Source organism: Vulpes lagopus, chromosome 8 (assembly GCF_018345385.1).
Source record: "Vulpes lagopus strain Blue_001 chromosome 8, ASM1834538v1, whole genome shotgun sequence".
Lineage (NCBI taxonomy): Eukaryota > Metazoa > Chordata > Mammalia > Carnivora > Canidae > Vulpes > Vulpes lagopus.
In genome coordinates this window covers 52,128,528-52,147,229 of record NC_054831.1, presented here as the reverse complement: position 1 = coordinate 52,147,229, position 18,702 = coordinate 52,128,528, and the positions used below count along the sequence as shown (strand labels likewise).

The following is an 18,702-nucleotide window of genomic DNA, read 5'->3' as shown; positions in this document are numbered from 1 at the left end:
ATGATTACCAAATTCTTTTTGAGAATACAAGCAGGGGATCTTCTTTAGTGCTACCTTGTTTCCATCACTTCAATCATCTAAAACAGTTACTAAAACTATTCTATATATTCTAAAATAGAGACATGGAAAATAAAGGCCCAAATCAAAATTTAGATATAAAATTGACAATGTAGGAGATGAAAACATACACTGAAAACTATTATGAATAGCTTAGGCATTGAAGATATAAAAGTAGATACTATTCAAAATAAAACACAGAAAGAAAAGAAAATTAGAAAAAAGTTAAAGCAATAATATGCTCTGGAACAACAACTTTAAACAGCTTAAGTTACATGTAATCAAAGTTTACAAAGGAAAGGAGAAAGAGGAAAGAAAGCTTTGAGGATCTAATTTAGTAATAAATTGGATTTCATCAAAATTAAAAAGCCTCCACTCTTCGAAGAATCTATTAAAAGAATTAAAACACAAGCTGAGAGAAAATATTTGTAATTAACATATCTGAGAAAAAGCTTGCATCCAGAAAATCTAAAAAAGCTCAAAACTCAATAAGAAAACAAAAATCCAATTTAAAAATTGGGCAAAAGATTTAAACAGACACTTCAAGTTTTGCTCCATTTGGCAAGCAAGCATAGAAAACATGTCCAACATAATTAATGCTAAGGGCAATGCAAATTAACACCACAAAAAGATACCATTACAGACTTCTAATAACTAACATTAAGAAGACTGATAATAACAAGTACTGGCTAAGATGTGGAGGAACTGGAACTAATATTTTCTGCTGATGGGAATAAAAATGGCTCAGTATTAAAAACAGTTTAAGAGTCTCTTAAAATGTTAAACATATTTCTAGCATGTGATCCAGCCATTCCATTCCTGGGTATTTACCAACATAAATAAAAGCAGATGTTTATATAAACATTTACATGCAAATATTTATAGTGGATTTACTTATAATACCCTGAACTACAAGCAACCCAAATATTGATCAATAATGGAGTAAACTGCATTACATCCATATAATAGAATACTACTGGAAAGAGATACAAATGAATTACAGATACATTCCATAACATAAAAGAATCTTCTGAATGCAATAAGTCAGAAAAAAATACATACAGTAAAATTTACATAAAAATTTGGAAAATATAAATTAATGTATACTGAGAGAAACCACATCAGTGGTTGTCAAGGGATGGGAATGAGGGCCAAATGTATTAGAAAGCAACATGAAGAAGGTTTTAGAGGTGAAGCATATTTATCTATTAATTATCTTAATTGTGGTAGTTTCAAAACTTTGAATATGTGTAGTTTATTAAATGTCAAATACACCTCAATAAAGATCATAATAAAAATCAGTTAGAAGCTTCATGTAAAGTCTTATATGTGAATGAGCAGCTGAGCCTTTACTGACCATGCCACACATATAGCAGTGCTCAATTATTTCAAATGACATTGACAAGTAAAACAGTGCCTATACCTGCATGTGCAATCTAGTTCTATCCTATGTATTTCACTTTAAATGAATGATCCTGAATGGAAAACCCATAAACTAAACAGTACAATGAGAAAAGAACTTAAAATTAAAGGTAGGTTAAAAGATCTCTTGGACAATAAATATTCACATTACAGGGGTCCCAGAAGAGGAGGAGAAAAAAAATGTGTAGAAAGCTTATTTGAAGAAATAACTAAAAACCTTCCTAACTTTGGGAATCAAATGGACATCCAAGTCCAAAAAGCAGAATTCCAAGTGAGATGATCTCAAAGAGGTCCACATCACCACATATAACCATTAAAATATCAGAGGTTAAAGATGAGAGAATCCATTGCTGACCTAAGGAAGTAGGTAGAGTAGGAGGATTCCAAGCTCAATTCATCTCATGGACACACCTATATAACACTTATATCAGAGAAAATAAATGAGAAAATGACACAAAGACTGACTGAACAGACTCCACAGCTAAATGTAGAGAAGAGGCCACATGGAAAAAGGTAGGAAGGATGGAAAGGCAGCCAGGAGCCAAACTGACCAGTGAGATTGTCTGCAAAATGAGAGACACTAGAACACAGCAGGGGAAAAGAGCAGACCCCACATCAGGCACCTGAGGCATAGGGTACCCATCTGGGAAGACAGATCCCTATAAAATTTGGCTTGTAACTTCAGAGGGGCCTAACTTTGTGAGTTCTTACAGTAAGTGTGGCTTAACAGCTGGAATTTTAAAAGTTAGCAAATTCAGATCTAGGAGAGCCAAAGTTCACAATGAAGCTGAGTCTCTTCCATTAAAGAGACAGCACAACAAACAGTCCCACTGAAATACAGCATAGAAGTAGTTTGAAAAACACCTGGGGGGAAAAAAAACACCTGGGGTATACAGGAGGGAGATTTATTTACTAATCTCAGAGCACATGCTAAAAGGGCAAGGATCTTTGGAATATTAGTCCAAGAAGAAAAGAGTGGATGGGTACCATTTCCTTCCCCCAGCCTCGACAGATGGACACCTGGAGGACCCAGCACACAGCACAAACACTCTCCATCTAGCTTCGTAAGAGCTCAATCAACCTCCCTGACTTTCTGCATATTCACCCTCCATTCTGGTCTGGCCTCTGCATGAGTTCCCCACTTGGCTATAGGTCCCCTATGGTAGCTGACTTGCATGGCCCTTGCTGGTACCATGTGCTTTTGACCCCCATTGTCTTGACATGAGCCTTCCAAAATGCCTTTTGCAGGAGACCACCCAAAATGTTGCTACAAGCCTGGAAGGATGCAAGCAAACCCAATAGGGGTTAGTACCACTTTAAAGTGACTTCTGCCCCATGAAGAGACAAAGATAATGATACACACACGTGACTAACTGCAGCAGTGGGCTGTGGGCAGACATCTGGTCTGATTATAGACCACACCCACCAATGAAAGCTTCTGAGAACACACAGGAAGAGTGCCCTGCAGTTTGGTGCTAATGCAGCTCTGGTAAACACTGGGTCTGACTCAACTCAAGCCCCAGGTGGTCCCAAACTGGCTCACTAAAAACAAAAGGAACAAACCCTGATCACAACAGGAAAAAAAGAGCCATAGCAGATGACTGGGCTGAAGGTAAACATGACCCAGCCACAACACTAGGGACCACAGTGCACATAAGAAAAACCTCTGAAGTGCCATGTTTGATTCAACAGAGGAAATTGCACTGCACTACAAGACCTCTTCTTCATAAAGCTCCTACTTTCAAGAGCAGGAGACATAGTTGGATTTCCCTACATATAGAAACAGACACAGAGAGTTAGAAAAAGTGAGGGGACAGAGGAGTATGTCCCAAATGAAAGAACAGAACAAAATCACAGCCAGGGAGCTAAATGGAGCACAGATAAGCAATATGCCTGATAAAGAATTTAAAGTAATAAATTATACTCTAATAAAAATACTCACTGGACTTGAGAAAGGAGGGGAGAATTTCAGGTAGATCTTCAACAGAGGTGGATAATATAAAAAAGGGCTAATCAAAGATAAAGAACTCAGTAACTGCAATTTAAAATGCAATAGAGGGAATAAATAGGCTAGAGGAAGCAGAATAACTGATCAACAACCTGGAGGACAGAGTAATGGAAAACAAGTTGAACAGATGAGAGAACAAAAGAATCAGAAATAAAAATAGATTAAGGGAACTCAGTAACACCATCAAGCATAATAATTTTAATGTTATAGAAGTCCCAGAAGAAGAGAGAACAAAGGGGTCAGAAAATGTATTTGAAGAAATAATAGCTAAAAACTTCCCTGATATAGGGAAAGAAACAGAGATCCAGATTGAGGAGGCACAAGAGTCCCCACCAAAATCAACACAAGGAGGTCCACATAAAGACATACAGTAATAAAAATGCCAAAAAAAGAAAATAGTGATGGAGAATTTTAAAAGCAGTAAAAGGAAAAGAAATTGCCTGCAAGGGAAATCTCCTGAGGCTATCACCTGTTTTTTCAGCAGAAACTTTTCAGGACAGAAGAGAGTAGCATGATATATTCAAAATGATGGAAGAAAAAGCCTGCAACCAAGAATACTCTATATAGTAAGGCTGTCATGCCAAATAGGAGAGATAAAAGTTCCCAGATAATCAAAAATGAAAGGACTTATTAATAAAAGGATGTAACTTATGAGAGTATATACCTAAAATGTGGAGAAAAGAGTAAAAATTTAGTGTTTTTAGAATAGCCCAAACTTAAGTGACCATCAACTTAATATAGACTCTGTATGAATAAGATGCTGTATATAAATGTAATGATAACCACAAATCAAACAGTGGTAATAGATATGCAAACAATAAAGAGAAACAAATCCAAGTATATTACTAAGGAGAGCCAGCAAACCCTGAGAGAAAAGAGCAAGAGCAGAAAGGAACGGAGAACACAAAACAACCATAAAACAAATAAAAAAAAAATTGCAAATAAATACAAACCTATAAATAATTATTTGAATGTAAATGGACTAAATGTTCCAGTCAGAATAGATAAAAAAGCAAAACCAATCTATATTCTGCTTTTAAGAGACTCATTTCAGACCCCCCCCCCAAAAAAAACACATGCTGACTCAAAGTAAAGAGATGGAAGAGCATTTATCATGCAATGGAATTGAAAAGAACGTTGGTGAAGCAATACTTGTATCAGACAAAACGGACTTTTTTTTTAATAAATTAATTTTTATTGTTGTTCAATTTACCAACATACAGAAAAACACCCAGGGCTCATCCCGTCAAGTGTCCCCCTCAGTGCCAGTCACCCATTTCCCCCCATCCCCCGCCCTCCTCCCCTTCCACCACCCCTAGTTCGTTTCCCAGAGTTAGGAGTCTTTATGTTCTGTCTCCCTTCCTGATATTTCCCACACATTTCTTCTCCCTTCCCTTATATTCCCTTTCACTATTATTTATATTCCCCAAATGAATGAGAACATACACCAAAACAGACTTTAAAACAAAGACTATAACTAGAGACAAAGAAGGACACTATATCATAATAAAGGAGACAATCCAACAAGAAGATATAGCAATTGTGAATATAATTCACCCACCCACCATGCACCCACCATGAGAGAACCCAAATACATAAAGGAAGTAATCAAGAATAATATAATAATAATAGTCAGGGACTTTGACAACCAACTTACATCAATGGGTAGATCATCTAAACAGAAAATCAATAAGGAAACACTGGCTTTAAATGACACATGGACAAGACATATCTAAGAGATATATTCAGAACATATAAACAGTGGAATATACATTCTTTTGAAGTGCAAATGGAACATTTTGCAGAATAGATAAAATATCAGGCCACAAAACAAGTATCAACAAATTCAAAAAGACTGAAGTCATACCATGGATCTTTTCGGACTGCAATACTATAAAACTAGAAATCAACAGCAAGATAAAATCTGGAGAATAAACGAATACATGGAAGTTAAATGACATGCTATTAAACAAAGGGTCCACCAATAAATCAAAGAAAAAAATTTAAAAAATACACAGAGACAAATTAAATGAAAACACAATGATCCAAAATCATTCAGATGCAGCAAAAACAGTTCTAACATGGAAGTTTATAGTAATAATCTCAAATAAACAACCTACCTTTATACCTAAAGCAGCTCGAAAAAAACAAAACCAGTTTAATGAAAGAAACTATAAAGATTAGAACAAAAATAAATGAAATAGAAAAAACAACAAAAATTAAACGAATGAAATCAGGAGCTGGTTCTTTGAAAAGATCAACAAAACTCACATTTAGCCAGATTCACCAAAAAAAAGAAAAAGAAAAAAAAAGAGGACTCAAGAAATGAAAGAGGAGAAGTAACAACTGACATAGAAATACAAAGGATTATAACAGCATATTATAAAAAAAATTATAGGCCAACAAAATGGACAACATAGAAAACATGGATAAATTTCTAGAAATATAACCTCCCAAAACTGATCAGGAAGAAATAGTAAATTTGAAGAGACCAGGTAACAGCAATAAAATTGAATCAGTAATAAAAAAAAACTCCCAACAAACAAAAGCCTAGGACCATAAAGCTTCACTGGTAAATTCCACCAAACAGTTAAGTAGAGTTAAAACCTTTACTTCTCATATTATTCCAAAAAGTAAAAGAGGAAGGAAAGCTTCCAAATTCATTCTAAGAAGCCAAACCAGATAAAGATAAAACAAAAAAAAAGAGAACTACAGGCTGGTTATCGCTGATCAACACACATGAAAAAATTGTAAACTATGTTAACCAAATCCAACAATACATTAAACAAATCATCCCCCACAATTAAGTGGAATTTATTCCTGGAACCTGAGTGTGTTTCAATATACACATCAATCAACATGAACCATCACATCAAAAAGAGAAAGGCTACAAATCATATGACCATTTCAATAGATGCAGAAAAAACACTTCACAAATTTCAACATCCATTCATGATAGAAAACCTCAACCAAGTAGGTTCAGAGGCAATATACCGCAACATAATAAAGGACATATATGAAAAACTCATGGCTAATCATCCTCAATGAGGGAGTATTTCCTCTAGGATCAGGCACAAGACAAGGATGTCCACTCTCAGTTTCATTCAACATAGTACAGAGAGTCCTAGCCACAGCAATCAGATAAGAAAAAGAAATAAAAGGTATACAAACTGGTAAGGAAGAAATAAAACTTTCCTTATTTGCAGGTAATACTATATATAAAAACCTTTAAACTCCACCAAAATCCACCAAAAATCTACTATAACTCATCAATGAATTCAGTAAGTCTACAAGACACAAATATACAGAAATCGATTCCATTTCTATACATTAATAATGAAACATCAGAAAGAGAAAATAAGAAAATAGTCCCATTTACAATTGTACCAAAAGTAATAAAATACCTAGGAATAAATTTAACCAAGGAGGGAAAAGACATGTACTCTAAAAACTATACAGCAATGATAAAAGCAATTGAAGATGACACCAACAAAAATGGAAAGAATTTCTTTGCTTGTGGATAAGAAAAAATAATATCATTAAAATACTGATACTACTGAAAGCAATCTACAGATTTAAAATATAATATTAAAATCCCAATGGCAGTTTTCACCAAACAAGAACAAAGCATACGAAAATTATGAAAAAAAGTTATAAAATATGATGACATATACATAAAATATGGATGAGGGAGTAAAGAGGAAAAGAACAGAAAAAGTAAAAGAAAGTTTTAGGAATGTGTTTTTGTTTTCTAGAACATGTTTGAACCTTAATGACCATCAAATTAACATAGACTGTTATTTACTTAGAATATTACATATGGGGATCCCTGGGTGGCGCAGTGGTTTAGCGTCTGCCTTTGGCCCAGGGCGCAATCCTGGAGACCCAGAATCGAATCCCACGTCGGGCTCCCGGTGCATGGAGCCTGCTTCTTCCTCTGCCTATGTCTCTGCCTCTCTCTCTCTCTCTGTGACTATCATAAATAAATAAAAATTTAAAAAAAAGAATATTACATATGAACCTCATGTTAACCACAAACCCTAAATCTATAATAGATAAAACGTATAGAGAAAGTCAAGCATAACAATATAGAAATTCATAAATCACAAGAAAATAAAACAAGAGAAAAAGAAATGTAGAAAGAAGAACTACAAAAACAAACAGAAACCAAGTACCAAAATGGCAATTATTACATAAATATTAATAATTACTTTAAATGTAAATGGCTAACAGCTCTAATCAAAAGATATAGGGTGGCAGAATGGATAAGAAAAACAATATCCATTGGGGTCACGTTGGTGGCTCAGTGGCTGAGCATCTGCCTTTGCCTCAGGTCATGATCTCAGGGTTTTGGGTTCGAGTCCTAGATCAGGCTCCCCACAGCAAGCCTGCTTCTCCATCTATGTCTCTGCCTCTGTGTATCTCTTACGAATAAGTAAAATATTAAAAAAAAGAAAAACAATATCCATCTAAAGATGCCAACAGGAGTCTCACTTCAGACCTAAAGACTCATAAAGATTGAAAATGAAGGATAAAAAAAAAAAATTCACCATGCAAACAAAAGCAAAAAAATAATAATAATAATCCAGGATGGCAATACTTATATCAGACAGGACAGACTTTAAAACAAAGAGAGTAGCAAGAGACAAAGATGGTCATTACACAATGATAAAGGGATTAATCCAAAAAGAGGATATGGCAATTATAAATATCTTGATCATATGCTATAAAACTAGAAATAAATCACAAGAAATAAGTGAAAATGTCACAAATATATGGAGACTCAACAACGTAACACCAAACAGTCAACAAAGTAATTAAAGGAGAAATAACAAAATGCATAGACACAAATATAAATGATAACACAATGGTCCAAAATTTTGGGAACACAGCAAAAGCAGTTCTAAGAGAGGAATATATAGGGATATCAGCCTACCTCAAGAATCAAAATAAAGCTCCAATAAACAATTTAACATGTCTAAGGAACTAGAAAAATCCCAAGTATTTTTCAAAGAACTACAACAAATAATGCTGAAATTTGTATGAAACCACAAAAGACTGAATAGCCAACACAATCTTGAGAGTGAAGAACAAAAGCTTAAAGTGTCATAGTTCCAGATTTCAAGATATATTACAAAACTGTACTAATCAAAAAACTATGGTACTGGTACAAAAAATCAACACATAAATCAAGAGAATAAAAGAGAGAGTTCAGAAACAAACATAGGATTAAATGGTCAATTAATCTATGAATAAAGAGGCGAGAATATACAATGGAGAAAAGATAGTCCTTCAATAAATGGTGCTGTGAAAACTGGATAGCTACGTGAAAAAGAAGGAAATTAGACCACTTTTTAACACCACACACAAACTCAAAATGGATTAAAGAACTCAACATAAGACCTGAAACCATAAAAATCCTAGAAGAGAAAACAGGCAGTAATTTCCCTGGCATCAGCCATAGCACTATTTTTCTAGATATGTCTGCTGAGGCAAGGAAACAACATCAAAAATAAACTATTGGGACTACGTCAAAATAAAAAGCTTTTACACAGCAAATATAATTATCAACAAAACAAAATGACAACCTACTGAATGGGAGAAGATATTTACAAATGATATATGTAATAAAGTATTAATATCCAAAATATATAAGGAATTTATACAACTTAATACCAAAAAAGCCAAACAATCCAGTTAAAAAATGGGCAAATGACATACATACATTTCTCCAAATACATATAGATAGCCAACAGACACATGAAAATATGTTCAACATCACTAATTATGAGGGAAATGCAAATTAGAACCACAATGAGATATCACTATAAACCTGTCAGAATGGCTAAAACCAAAAATACAAGATACAAAAAGTTTTAGCAGGACATATAGAAAAAGGAACCCTCTTGCACTGTTGGTGGGAATGCAAGAGGAGCAGCCACTGTGGAAAGAGTATGGAGGTTGCTCAAAAGCTTAAAAGTAGAAATATCTTATGATCCAATAATGCACTATTATTTACCCCCAAAACACAAAAACACTAATTTGAAAAGATGTATGCACCTATATGCTTACCACAGCATTATCTGTGATAGTCAAGATATGGAAGCAAACTAAATGCCCATCAATAGACAAATGGATAAGAAAGTATTATGTATATACATACACACACACACACACACACACACACACACACACGGAATATTATATAGCCATAAAAAGGAGAAGGTGTGCCATTTGAGAAAACATGGATTAACCTGGAGGGTATTGTGTGAAGTGAAATACATCAGACAAATACTTAAGTGGAAGTTTTTTAAAATGAGTAGACAAACAAAAAGCAAAATGAGATGCATAAATCCGGACCACTAACTGGTGGTTGTCAGAGGAGAGGAGTGTGGGGTGTTGGGCAAAATGGTTGAAGGGAAGTGGGAGATACAGACTTCTAGTTATTGAATGAGTAGGTCATAAGAATGAATGCACAGCGTGAAGAATACAGTTAAAGATGGTGTAAGAGCAGTGTATCAGGACAGGCCGTAGCTACGCTTGTGGTGAACATGGTATAATATATGGTCTTGTTGAATCACTATGTTGTACACCTGAAGCTAATGTAACCTTGTGTGTCAACTATATATACATACATAGCTTCTGAAAAATCCTTGGATTTTTCTTTTAAACAAACATTTAATGAGCACATTACCTGCTGGACTGACACTAGCTAATTTCACCAACAATATCACAGCTAAGTAAAATATTGGTTATTTCTGCTCTCACCACAACTCTGTATACTTATTATTCAATGAAGGAAAATCTCTGGTCGCTGAAATTGGACCCAATTTTTATTATCTTAACTACACCACAAGCACAATCTGATTTTACCTTCTCAAGCCTGAATGTCATTGGAAAAGAAAAATAAAGCCTAGAAGAACCATTGGATAAAAATGAAGAGAGTACTACATGTATAACCCAAAATGGGTTCCACACACCAATTTCTATATTTTGGATTCATAACTAAAGGATTCCTTGGCTAGTTCTCTGTTCATCTGAATGTGAAACAGCTCCCTTGCCAAGGTGATTTTCTCCTGGCAACCAACTCTTGAGTAAATATCAAAAGGAGAGTTTATCCACTGAATACTAGTTTGACCCAAATTACAATTCGTCTGATTAAATATTAAGAACTAATTTGAAGTAGGTGATCCATTATTAAATAAAAGTCAAAGAACCTTCCTTCCGTTTCATTTCTTGTGATTACATGCACCTGCCATGATGGCTGAACAGCAAAACAACACTCTACATATAGCAGACTAGTTCTCATAATTTCAGCCTGTGTCTATCTGGACAAATCACCCATTTCAATGTGTTCTTTAGTGAGTCATATACAATGTATATCTATGATGGCTTTTTTTAAAGCTTTTATTTATTTATTTGACACAGAGAAAGAGAGCACAAGCAAGAGGAGTGGCAGGCAGAGGCAGAAGCAGGCTTCTTAGTGAGAGGGGAGCCCAATACAGGGCTGGATCCCAGGACCTGAGATCATGGCCTGAGCCCAAGGCAGATGCCTAAATGATGCAGCCACCCAGACGCCCCTCTATCATGGCTCTTAAGACATTTAGGTTGAAACAGTGCTTTAAATAAGGGAACAGAGAAATTCAGTACATGTAAAAAAAAAAAAAAACAGTTTAGCCAGGAGAGGTAAGGAGTTTCTCCCTGTATATTACATATAGATCTATTTGAGCAAAGAGAAAAAGAATATTCGACCCTCCTACACATGACAGGCTGTATGATATATTAGAAAGGGAATGAATGTGAATTAATCGGAAACTGCAGATTCCATTCCAAGCCCCCATTCTGCTGCTCACCATCTATTTGGCCAGATATAAATAATAACCTCTCCAAGTTTTTTATTCATATCTGTAAAACTGATAAAAAGATCCTGACGTACCCACTTCAGGGAATTGCTAAGGGAATCAAAGAGATAATAAAAATTGCCTTCATAAAATCTTAAAAGCTACATAAGCATTTAAACCCACCATTCCAAGTTTTCTTTTTATTTATTTTTTTTAAGATTTTATCCATTTATTCATGAGAAACACAGAGAGAAGAGAGAGAGAGAGGCAGAGACACAGGCAGAGGGAGAAGCAGGCTCCTCAGAGGGAGCCTGAGGTGGGACTCGATCTCGGGACTCCAGGATCAGCCCCTGGGCTGAAGGCAGCGCTAAACCACTGAGCTACCCGGGCTGCCCCCAAGTTTTCCTTTAAGGAGAAGGTAGGTGAGAATCACAGTAAAGAATATTTCAGCAGGAGTGAGGAGACCTAGCTAGACCTCTGGCTCTGCCCCAGAGTAGCTGTGTGATTCTCCAACACAGCATGCACCCTTCTCAAATTTCTGCTGCTTACCTATAAAATGTGGAAAAGTCTGATGGAATATTTAAAAATCACAGATTTTAGAACCTGAACATTTGGCAGAGTACCATATATTGAGCAAAACTCTTTTTCCCTCCAGATTTTTTATTTCAAGAGAACAATGACTTAAAGTCAGAGGGACCTGCAGCTGCTGCCAATGCCATGTGTCCACCTTTAGAAATTTTAATCACAGATTATTGGAGGTAGTCAAGGAGGAAAGCAACTTTACGTGCTTTGACACAACCTTAATTGCATGATAAATGTGCTTCCAAATAACTCTGATCAAATTCCACTGGCTTTTAATTCAAGGATATAGCGATCTTTCATATTCCTTAGACATTCTGATGCATCTTAAATACACATTATGAAAGCCATTATCTATACCTGAAAAGGCTGCCTGCTGGAAAGATTGAGGTGTTTCCTTATCCATCTGTTGCCTTGATTCCCAAATATCTGCCACAGCAGCTGTCCTCTTGTATTACTCCAAACTCTCTGGTAGATGGCCAGCCTATAAATATGCTTTCCAAACATGTGGTAATATAAGCGGAAGGTGCAGCCCCTGCATCGGTGGCATTGAGGACAGGGCTGAGTAAAGTAGCTCTGTTTTGGAAAACCTGTGGCTCCGAAGATTCTATGTAGAGATAGTGTCCTTTAGCTGTGCCCAAGGTATGATCCTTCATTGGCCCTGTATTAAGTGTTGAAGTTGGACCGTGCTTCCTGGTCCAATCAAAGTCATCTTCTGTATCTTGTTCCCAGTTACAGATTCCATTTTCAAAGTTACATTGGAACTCAGGTACTGAAACTGGCATTAAATAACAACAAAAAAATAATGAAGGACAAAAAAAAAAGCATGATTAAGAATACTTGTGATATTTGGCTCCTACCAAGGTTAATGATTTTAATGTTTTTTAAATGTGACACTAATAGTTTTTAAAAAGTGAATAAATCCTAGATTTATATCAAGTAATAATATTTTATAGACTGGGGGGTGGGCATTATTTCAGCCATTATTTTCCAAATGCCTTTTATACCCATCCTTCACCATTTCCAGCACTATGACTTTATGCAAATGATGAGAGCACCATGGCTGACTCAATACTATAAACTTCTGGCTCAGTCAATTTCAATCTTAGCCAAATGTCCCAATCACCAGTGAATGTTAAAAATCAAAACAAAACAAAAAACATGAAGTTCCAGAACTCATCTTCAGAGATGTTGATTTATTTTTTTTAAGATTTATTTATTTTAGAGAGAGAGAGAAAAGGGGGCTCAGGGGACAGAGGGAGAGATAATCTCAAGCAGGCTCTCCACTGAGCACAGAGCCCTACACGGGGCTCAGTCTCACAACCCTGAGATTATGACCTGAGCCGAAGTCAAGAGTTGGATGCTGAACCAACTGAGCCACCTCGCCCGCCCACCCCCCCCCCCCCCCAGAGATGTTGACTGAACTGCCACAAATAGTGCAGTTGAACATCAAGATACTTCATTATCTCCTTTGGCGATTCTAACATGCAGAACTGAAGAGTCATATTTTAATAGAGTCCAACCTTTCAGAATCACCTGATGTGTACAGCATAATTGCTTGCTCCATGGCGAAGCTCCATACCAGCACTACCTGGTTAGATATGGGGGACCCAGCAATCCATATTTTTAACAAGTACTCAACATGATCCTGATGCCAGCATTTTCCAGACCTCAGGCTGAAAAACTCCTCCCTTTGGTTTCATCTTGCCCCAATTCCACATTTCCCTCCATCAGTGCAAGACCATTCTTCTGCCTTCCATGGCAATTTATCATTTTCTTCCTGTATATACATACTCATTTAATGCAAACTGAAACCTAAGCTCTTCTTTCAAGCTTTACCTTTCCCAAGTTAAATTAACTTCCTGTTTGTCCCAGGCCAGCCTTTTCTTAGCATATACCACCTTCCCCACTTGCCTTAAACACCTCACTCCTCTCTTCTCTATTTATGCCTCCTGTTGTGCTGCGGGCTCTTGGCAGCATCTCCCGAGAGGCAGTCTTTTCTTCTTACTGGATTGCAGCTCCTTTGAGCGGGAGCTTTTAAGCTTTAAACCCCCTCCAGGCACTAGAAGAATTCAAAGCACTAATAAAGGATTGACTAGCCCCGTCACCTCGCTTATCTACCACAATTTCCAGAATATAGTAATGTAGTCATTTTCAGGATGTGAACATTTTGTTGACAACAAGGATTTGTTTTTAGAATAAAAACATTTAGCATTATTTGGGTAGAAGGAACAGGAGTTAGAATTAATGCATAGTTTTACATTTTAGCTTCATTCACCTAAGTTCATATTTTTTTTAAATATAAATGTCAGCTGTCCTTTCACTATTCATCTTAGTAAATGCACTTGGTGCCAAAGGGGAATAATATTCTGAAACAATAAATATAAGCATATGTGGATAAATGCAGCCGGGCTAGAACAAATCATCTGTCTTCGAAAAACACGGAACAGGAGCTTAGAACTAATGATGGGAGCCCAGTGAGTAAATGTCAAATGGGAGATGAGCTTTTGTTTGATATTTCCTCACTTGTGACTAATCAAGCCCAGCTGTGACGTGAACTGGGGACCCACAGCGTACTCTCCAGGTGTCAGTCTTTGGCTGTGGAACAGAAGGAGAATGTCAAGCTGCTAAGTTTTTTGACATAAAACTGGCACTAAAGCCAACAGATTTTGATACTGCCTGTCTTCATATTGACTGTATGTTCAATCTCTATTTCGAAAGGGAATGCATGTAGCTCCACCTTAAAATAAAAAACCGTATCTCTAAACATAGGAAGCTTTAGGAAATACAACATAGATTTCTGGATGCCTAATGTATTCTATGGAATCCAGGAATACATTTATATGGAAAACTGCGAGAGAAACTGACAGTCTGATACCACTACTGTTCTCTTTCACTAATATTTAGTCACAAGAAGTATTTTGATTATTATACTTGTACTGACATAACTCCATTCTAAGTTAATAGTAGTTTTTTTTTTGAGGAGTGGGCTTTGGAGAGCTTCAGAAAGATGAAAAAGCTTTCTAAATCCACAAAAAAAAAATTACCTTGGGGACAAGTAACACTTCTTATGGTAGCCATTGTCTAAATTATCAACTTTATTTATATCCACTCAAAGAATTAGTTGTGTAATGAGATGCATGGTAATTCTGACTTCAATCCACCTGACTGTATCAAAGATCACATATATGCAGCATGCTGTACAATAATTTATATGGAAATTTCTTAATGCAGTGTTTCCTATGATGCACCAAGCATTTTATGGCTTCACTTTGGTTTGTAATTAGCCTCTCAATGTAATAGGCATATAGCTTGAATTTTAAGAATTGTTGCTATTTCTGGACAAAGAAAGATGCAAATTCTTTTTCTGATTGATTTTGTAATTGAAGTGAAAAACAGCTATAATCTTCTGATTCATTTGCAGGAGCAAGTGCAATGGGCACTACCTGGTGCTAGGTTTATTAAATTATAAAATGTACACAATCATCAGATACCATAAACTTTCTGGTAATTTAAACCAGAAACTCAAGACTTACCTTTGACACAGCACTCCCTGCTCCCTAGAGCCAAAACATCACCAAATGTCCCTTCTAAGTATTTCCCCAAACATCAGTCCCTCCATCTCCATCACTGCCACTGTGATACAGGCTACCCACCCTTCCTCAGTGGATTACCACAATGGCCTCCTGATGGGTCTCCCAAATCCACTCTCCTCCAATCCACTTATCACTCTGTATCTACAGTGACATGTTTTAAAATGCCAATTTTATTATATCACCTTCCTTCTTAAAAACCCTCAAATGAAGAAAAACTTTCCTAATATAGACTATAAATATCTGCAAATCTGGCCTCCCTCACATTTCTGTCCTTATACTGCACCCTATCTCTCCTTCACCTCCTTGCTCCTACCGCACTGGCTGGCCTCCATCTGCTACACGGTCACATATCAGGGCTTTTGCATATATATGCTTTGACTTTTTTATTTTCAGATCTCAGCTAAGTCATCTCCTTTAGAAAGTTTAATACCATTATTATAAAGTCACCGCACTCCTCTCCATATCTCCCATCAAAGCTTCCAGTTTGTATTTTTAAAACAATATTTGAATAATATCTATCTTCTCAATTAGACGGTAAATTCCATGAGATCTGAAACTCAGTCATTGTGGTTAGCACTTTATCTATAGTATCTAGTTAATAAGTCCACATAACAAATATCGGTAGCCCGATTAATCAACCACTCATCACCGTCGTCAACTCTGGAACAATGCTTCCTGTCTTTGCCTTGATTGGCTAGAAAACAGTGACAAATCAAGATCTCCACTGTAAAAATACGAAGGACCAAAATAATAATAATAACAACAACAACAACAAAGCACTTACCACAGTTAATCTCATCAGTGTGATCACCACAATCATCTACCAAATCACATAACAGAAGCTTTTCTATGCAAGCCTTGCTGCGTCAACACCAGAAAAAGTCTGGCTCTTCACAGCTCTCTGCAGGAAGGGGAAGGGTACAATTTTCAAATCTGATGTCATCAATAGCTGAGACTCCATCATAAATGCCAAGACTGACTTTATCTAGTGACAAATGGAAGGGCTGAGTAAGGCGTCCAAGCTGAATAGTGGCCTGTGACCACTGGTTGCCCTGGTTATACAATACTCTCCAGAGTACTGTAGAGTCGTTGGAATCTTCCACATGTACCTGTAGCTCAGCTGCTCCCACTGACAGACCATGGTCATAAAACCTGAAAAAGAACAAACACAAGGAATGGAAATGATTTATTGCATAGACTAAATATTTAACTTATGGCTCTTTCACTCAGTCAACCATTGATTAATAATTAGCTACAATGGACACCTTTATTTCTTGCAGTAATCATTGCTGCTCATATGCGAGAGCTTATCAGCTGAGGTGCATACTCTGGCTCCAGGACCCTGGGAGCCTTTCTCAAGGAGTTCCATCCAGAACAGAGGAGGCAGAGTTAATTAAATTATAATCCACTGTTGGAGGGAAAGAGTCTCTTTCATCCAAAGAAAGAACACAGCAAATACGGATAATGTGCTTCTAAGTAAAATGCTAATTGTATAAATATAACAGTACCTATTTTTAAAGCCAAACCAAGGGCAAATCATAAAGTCTAACAAGTGCAGAAGTACGCTTGCAACCACCGGGTTGCTGGGGTAGCTGACCACAGTTTTTAGTATTTACCAGAAGTAAAGTATGCATCCAGGTCCTGCCTGGCTAAACGTTGGGCTCTGGAGTTTGGCAACTTGTGACAAGCTTCTGCTTTCTTCAGAATGAACATAAAATGCCCTATTGAGATACAAATACAAATTGTAAGTTAGCCGACTGAGTTGAGGCACCTGCCTCTTAACCTTGTACTAAGTTCTGTGTCTGACTAAAATTAAGACTATACAATTAAGACTAAAATTAAGACTAAAATTAAAACTATACAATTAAAAATCAATAAATATGATGAGTCAGATTTGCTCTTATGAAAACTAAACTAGTATCTACCTCCAGGTTGAAAATCATGCAAAAAGTTAATAATTTAAGTGAATTCAGCCAAAAGCATATCTATACTCCCTCCCCACCACCCTTAAAGGAGTCATTTCATACTAACTACATAAACATAATTGACAGTATTTAGGTATTTGTCACACTATTTGTTGCAGTAACATAGAGCTTTAAATGCTTATCTTTCTCTTAACAGGCCTGACCAAGGGTGAACAAAAGCCTCTCCTTGCTTATTACCTTTAGTTGTGTTGGGAGTATGATCCCTAGGTGGAGCCTGTTGCTCAAATTCAGCCGAAAGGTTACTTCTAGAGTTCCATACCCAATCAAAATGGTCACCACTAATTGCTTCAAACCAACCACAGCTATCTGCTTCAAAGTCACATTTGGAGCCTGAAAAACAAAATATGACTCCTAGGATGGCTCTCCGGAGTATTCATATACTTTAGAATGGGTAAAGTTCAACTGAAATCACCTTGTTATACTTCTCTAAGTACATTAAAGGATACATTTGAGGAAAAAATGGATCCTATCTGATCTAAAAAGAAATAAAAACCGGAGTTGTGCTTTCCATACTGAAAAATTAATAAAGCAGATTTATCAATTTAAGAAATTACATTTTTACCAAATAATTTTTCAAAGAAACAGCATTATTCAGCTATATTGAGTATAGAATTGCCAAGGTCTACCTAATTTATTCGATACTCATGTTATTTCTCTGCCACTATGACATTATTTGGAAGACTTCATTGTTCCTACAAGATTATTTTATACTAAAATATGAAAAGTAGCTACTTCAAAAAATTAAAATTTGAAAAACCAAGATTATTATAATTAATATTACGTTCACCACCAATTTTGTAGAGTTTATTTCCCAAAGTACTGTATGCATTGCATAATATTTATAGGGCAGAATAATTTGACCCACTTTTCAGGAAATAGGTAAGAAATAGTTAATTTCCACAAAGCCATTAGAAAAGAGGAAGAGAAAGGCAGGACTGAGAAGTTATAATAATAGTATGAATTATAGCTAATATTTAATAGATACCTATGTCATAGTCCCTGTACTAAACACTTTCTATAGATCCAACTTTCACAATAGCCCAAGGAAGAAAGGAAAGTTCAGGGAAGTTATTAATCTAAGGTCATAGAGTTAGGAAACTATATAAATGGATTGAAATCCAAAGATTTTTCACTCCAATGATAATTAAGACAAGTTGGGGGAAAATGCTAAGAATATTTAAAACTACATTTTTATAGGCCATCTCTGTTTATAA

At 36.1% G+C, this 18,702-nt stretch overlaps 1 protein-coding gene across 1 annotated transcript in view; it reads right to left on the bottom strand.

The window, feature by feature from the left end:
* Positions 1 to 18,702, bottom strand: part of LOC121497722 (MAM and LDL-receptor class A domain-containing protein 1-like) — a 417,847-nt gene that overhangs the window by 66,181 nt on the left and 332,964 nt on the right. Inside the window, 4 exon segments of the mRNA XM_041767461.1 lie at positions 16,288 to 16,655; positions 17,120 to 17,201; positions 17,204 to 17,224; positions 17,666 to 17,818. Of these exon segments, the coding sequence (XP_041623395.1) occupies positions 16,288 to 16,655; positions 17,120 to 17,201; positions 17,204 to 17,224; positions 17,666 to 17,818 (624 nt within the window).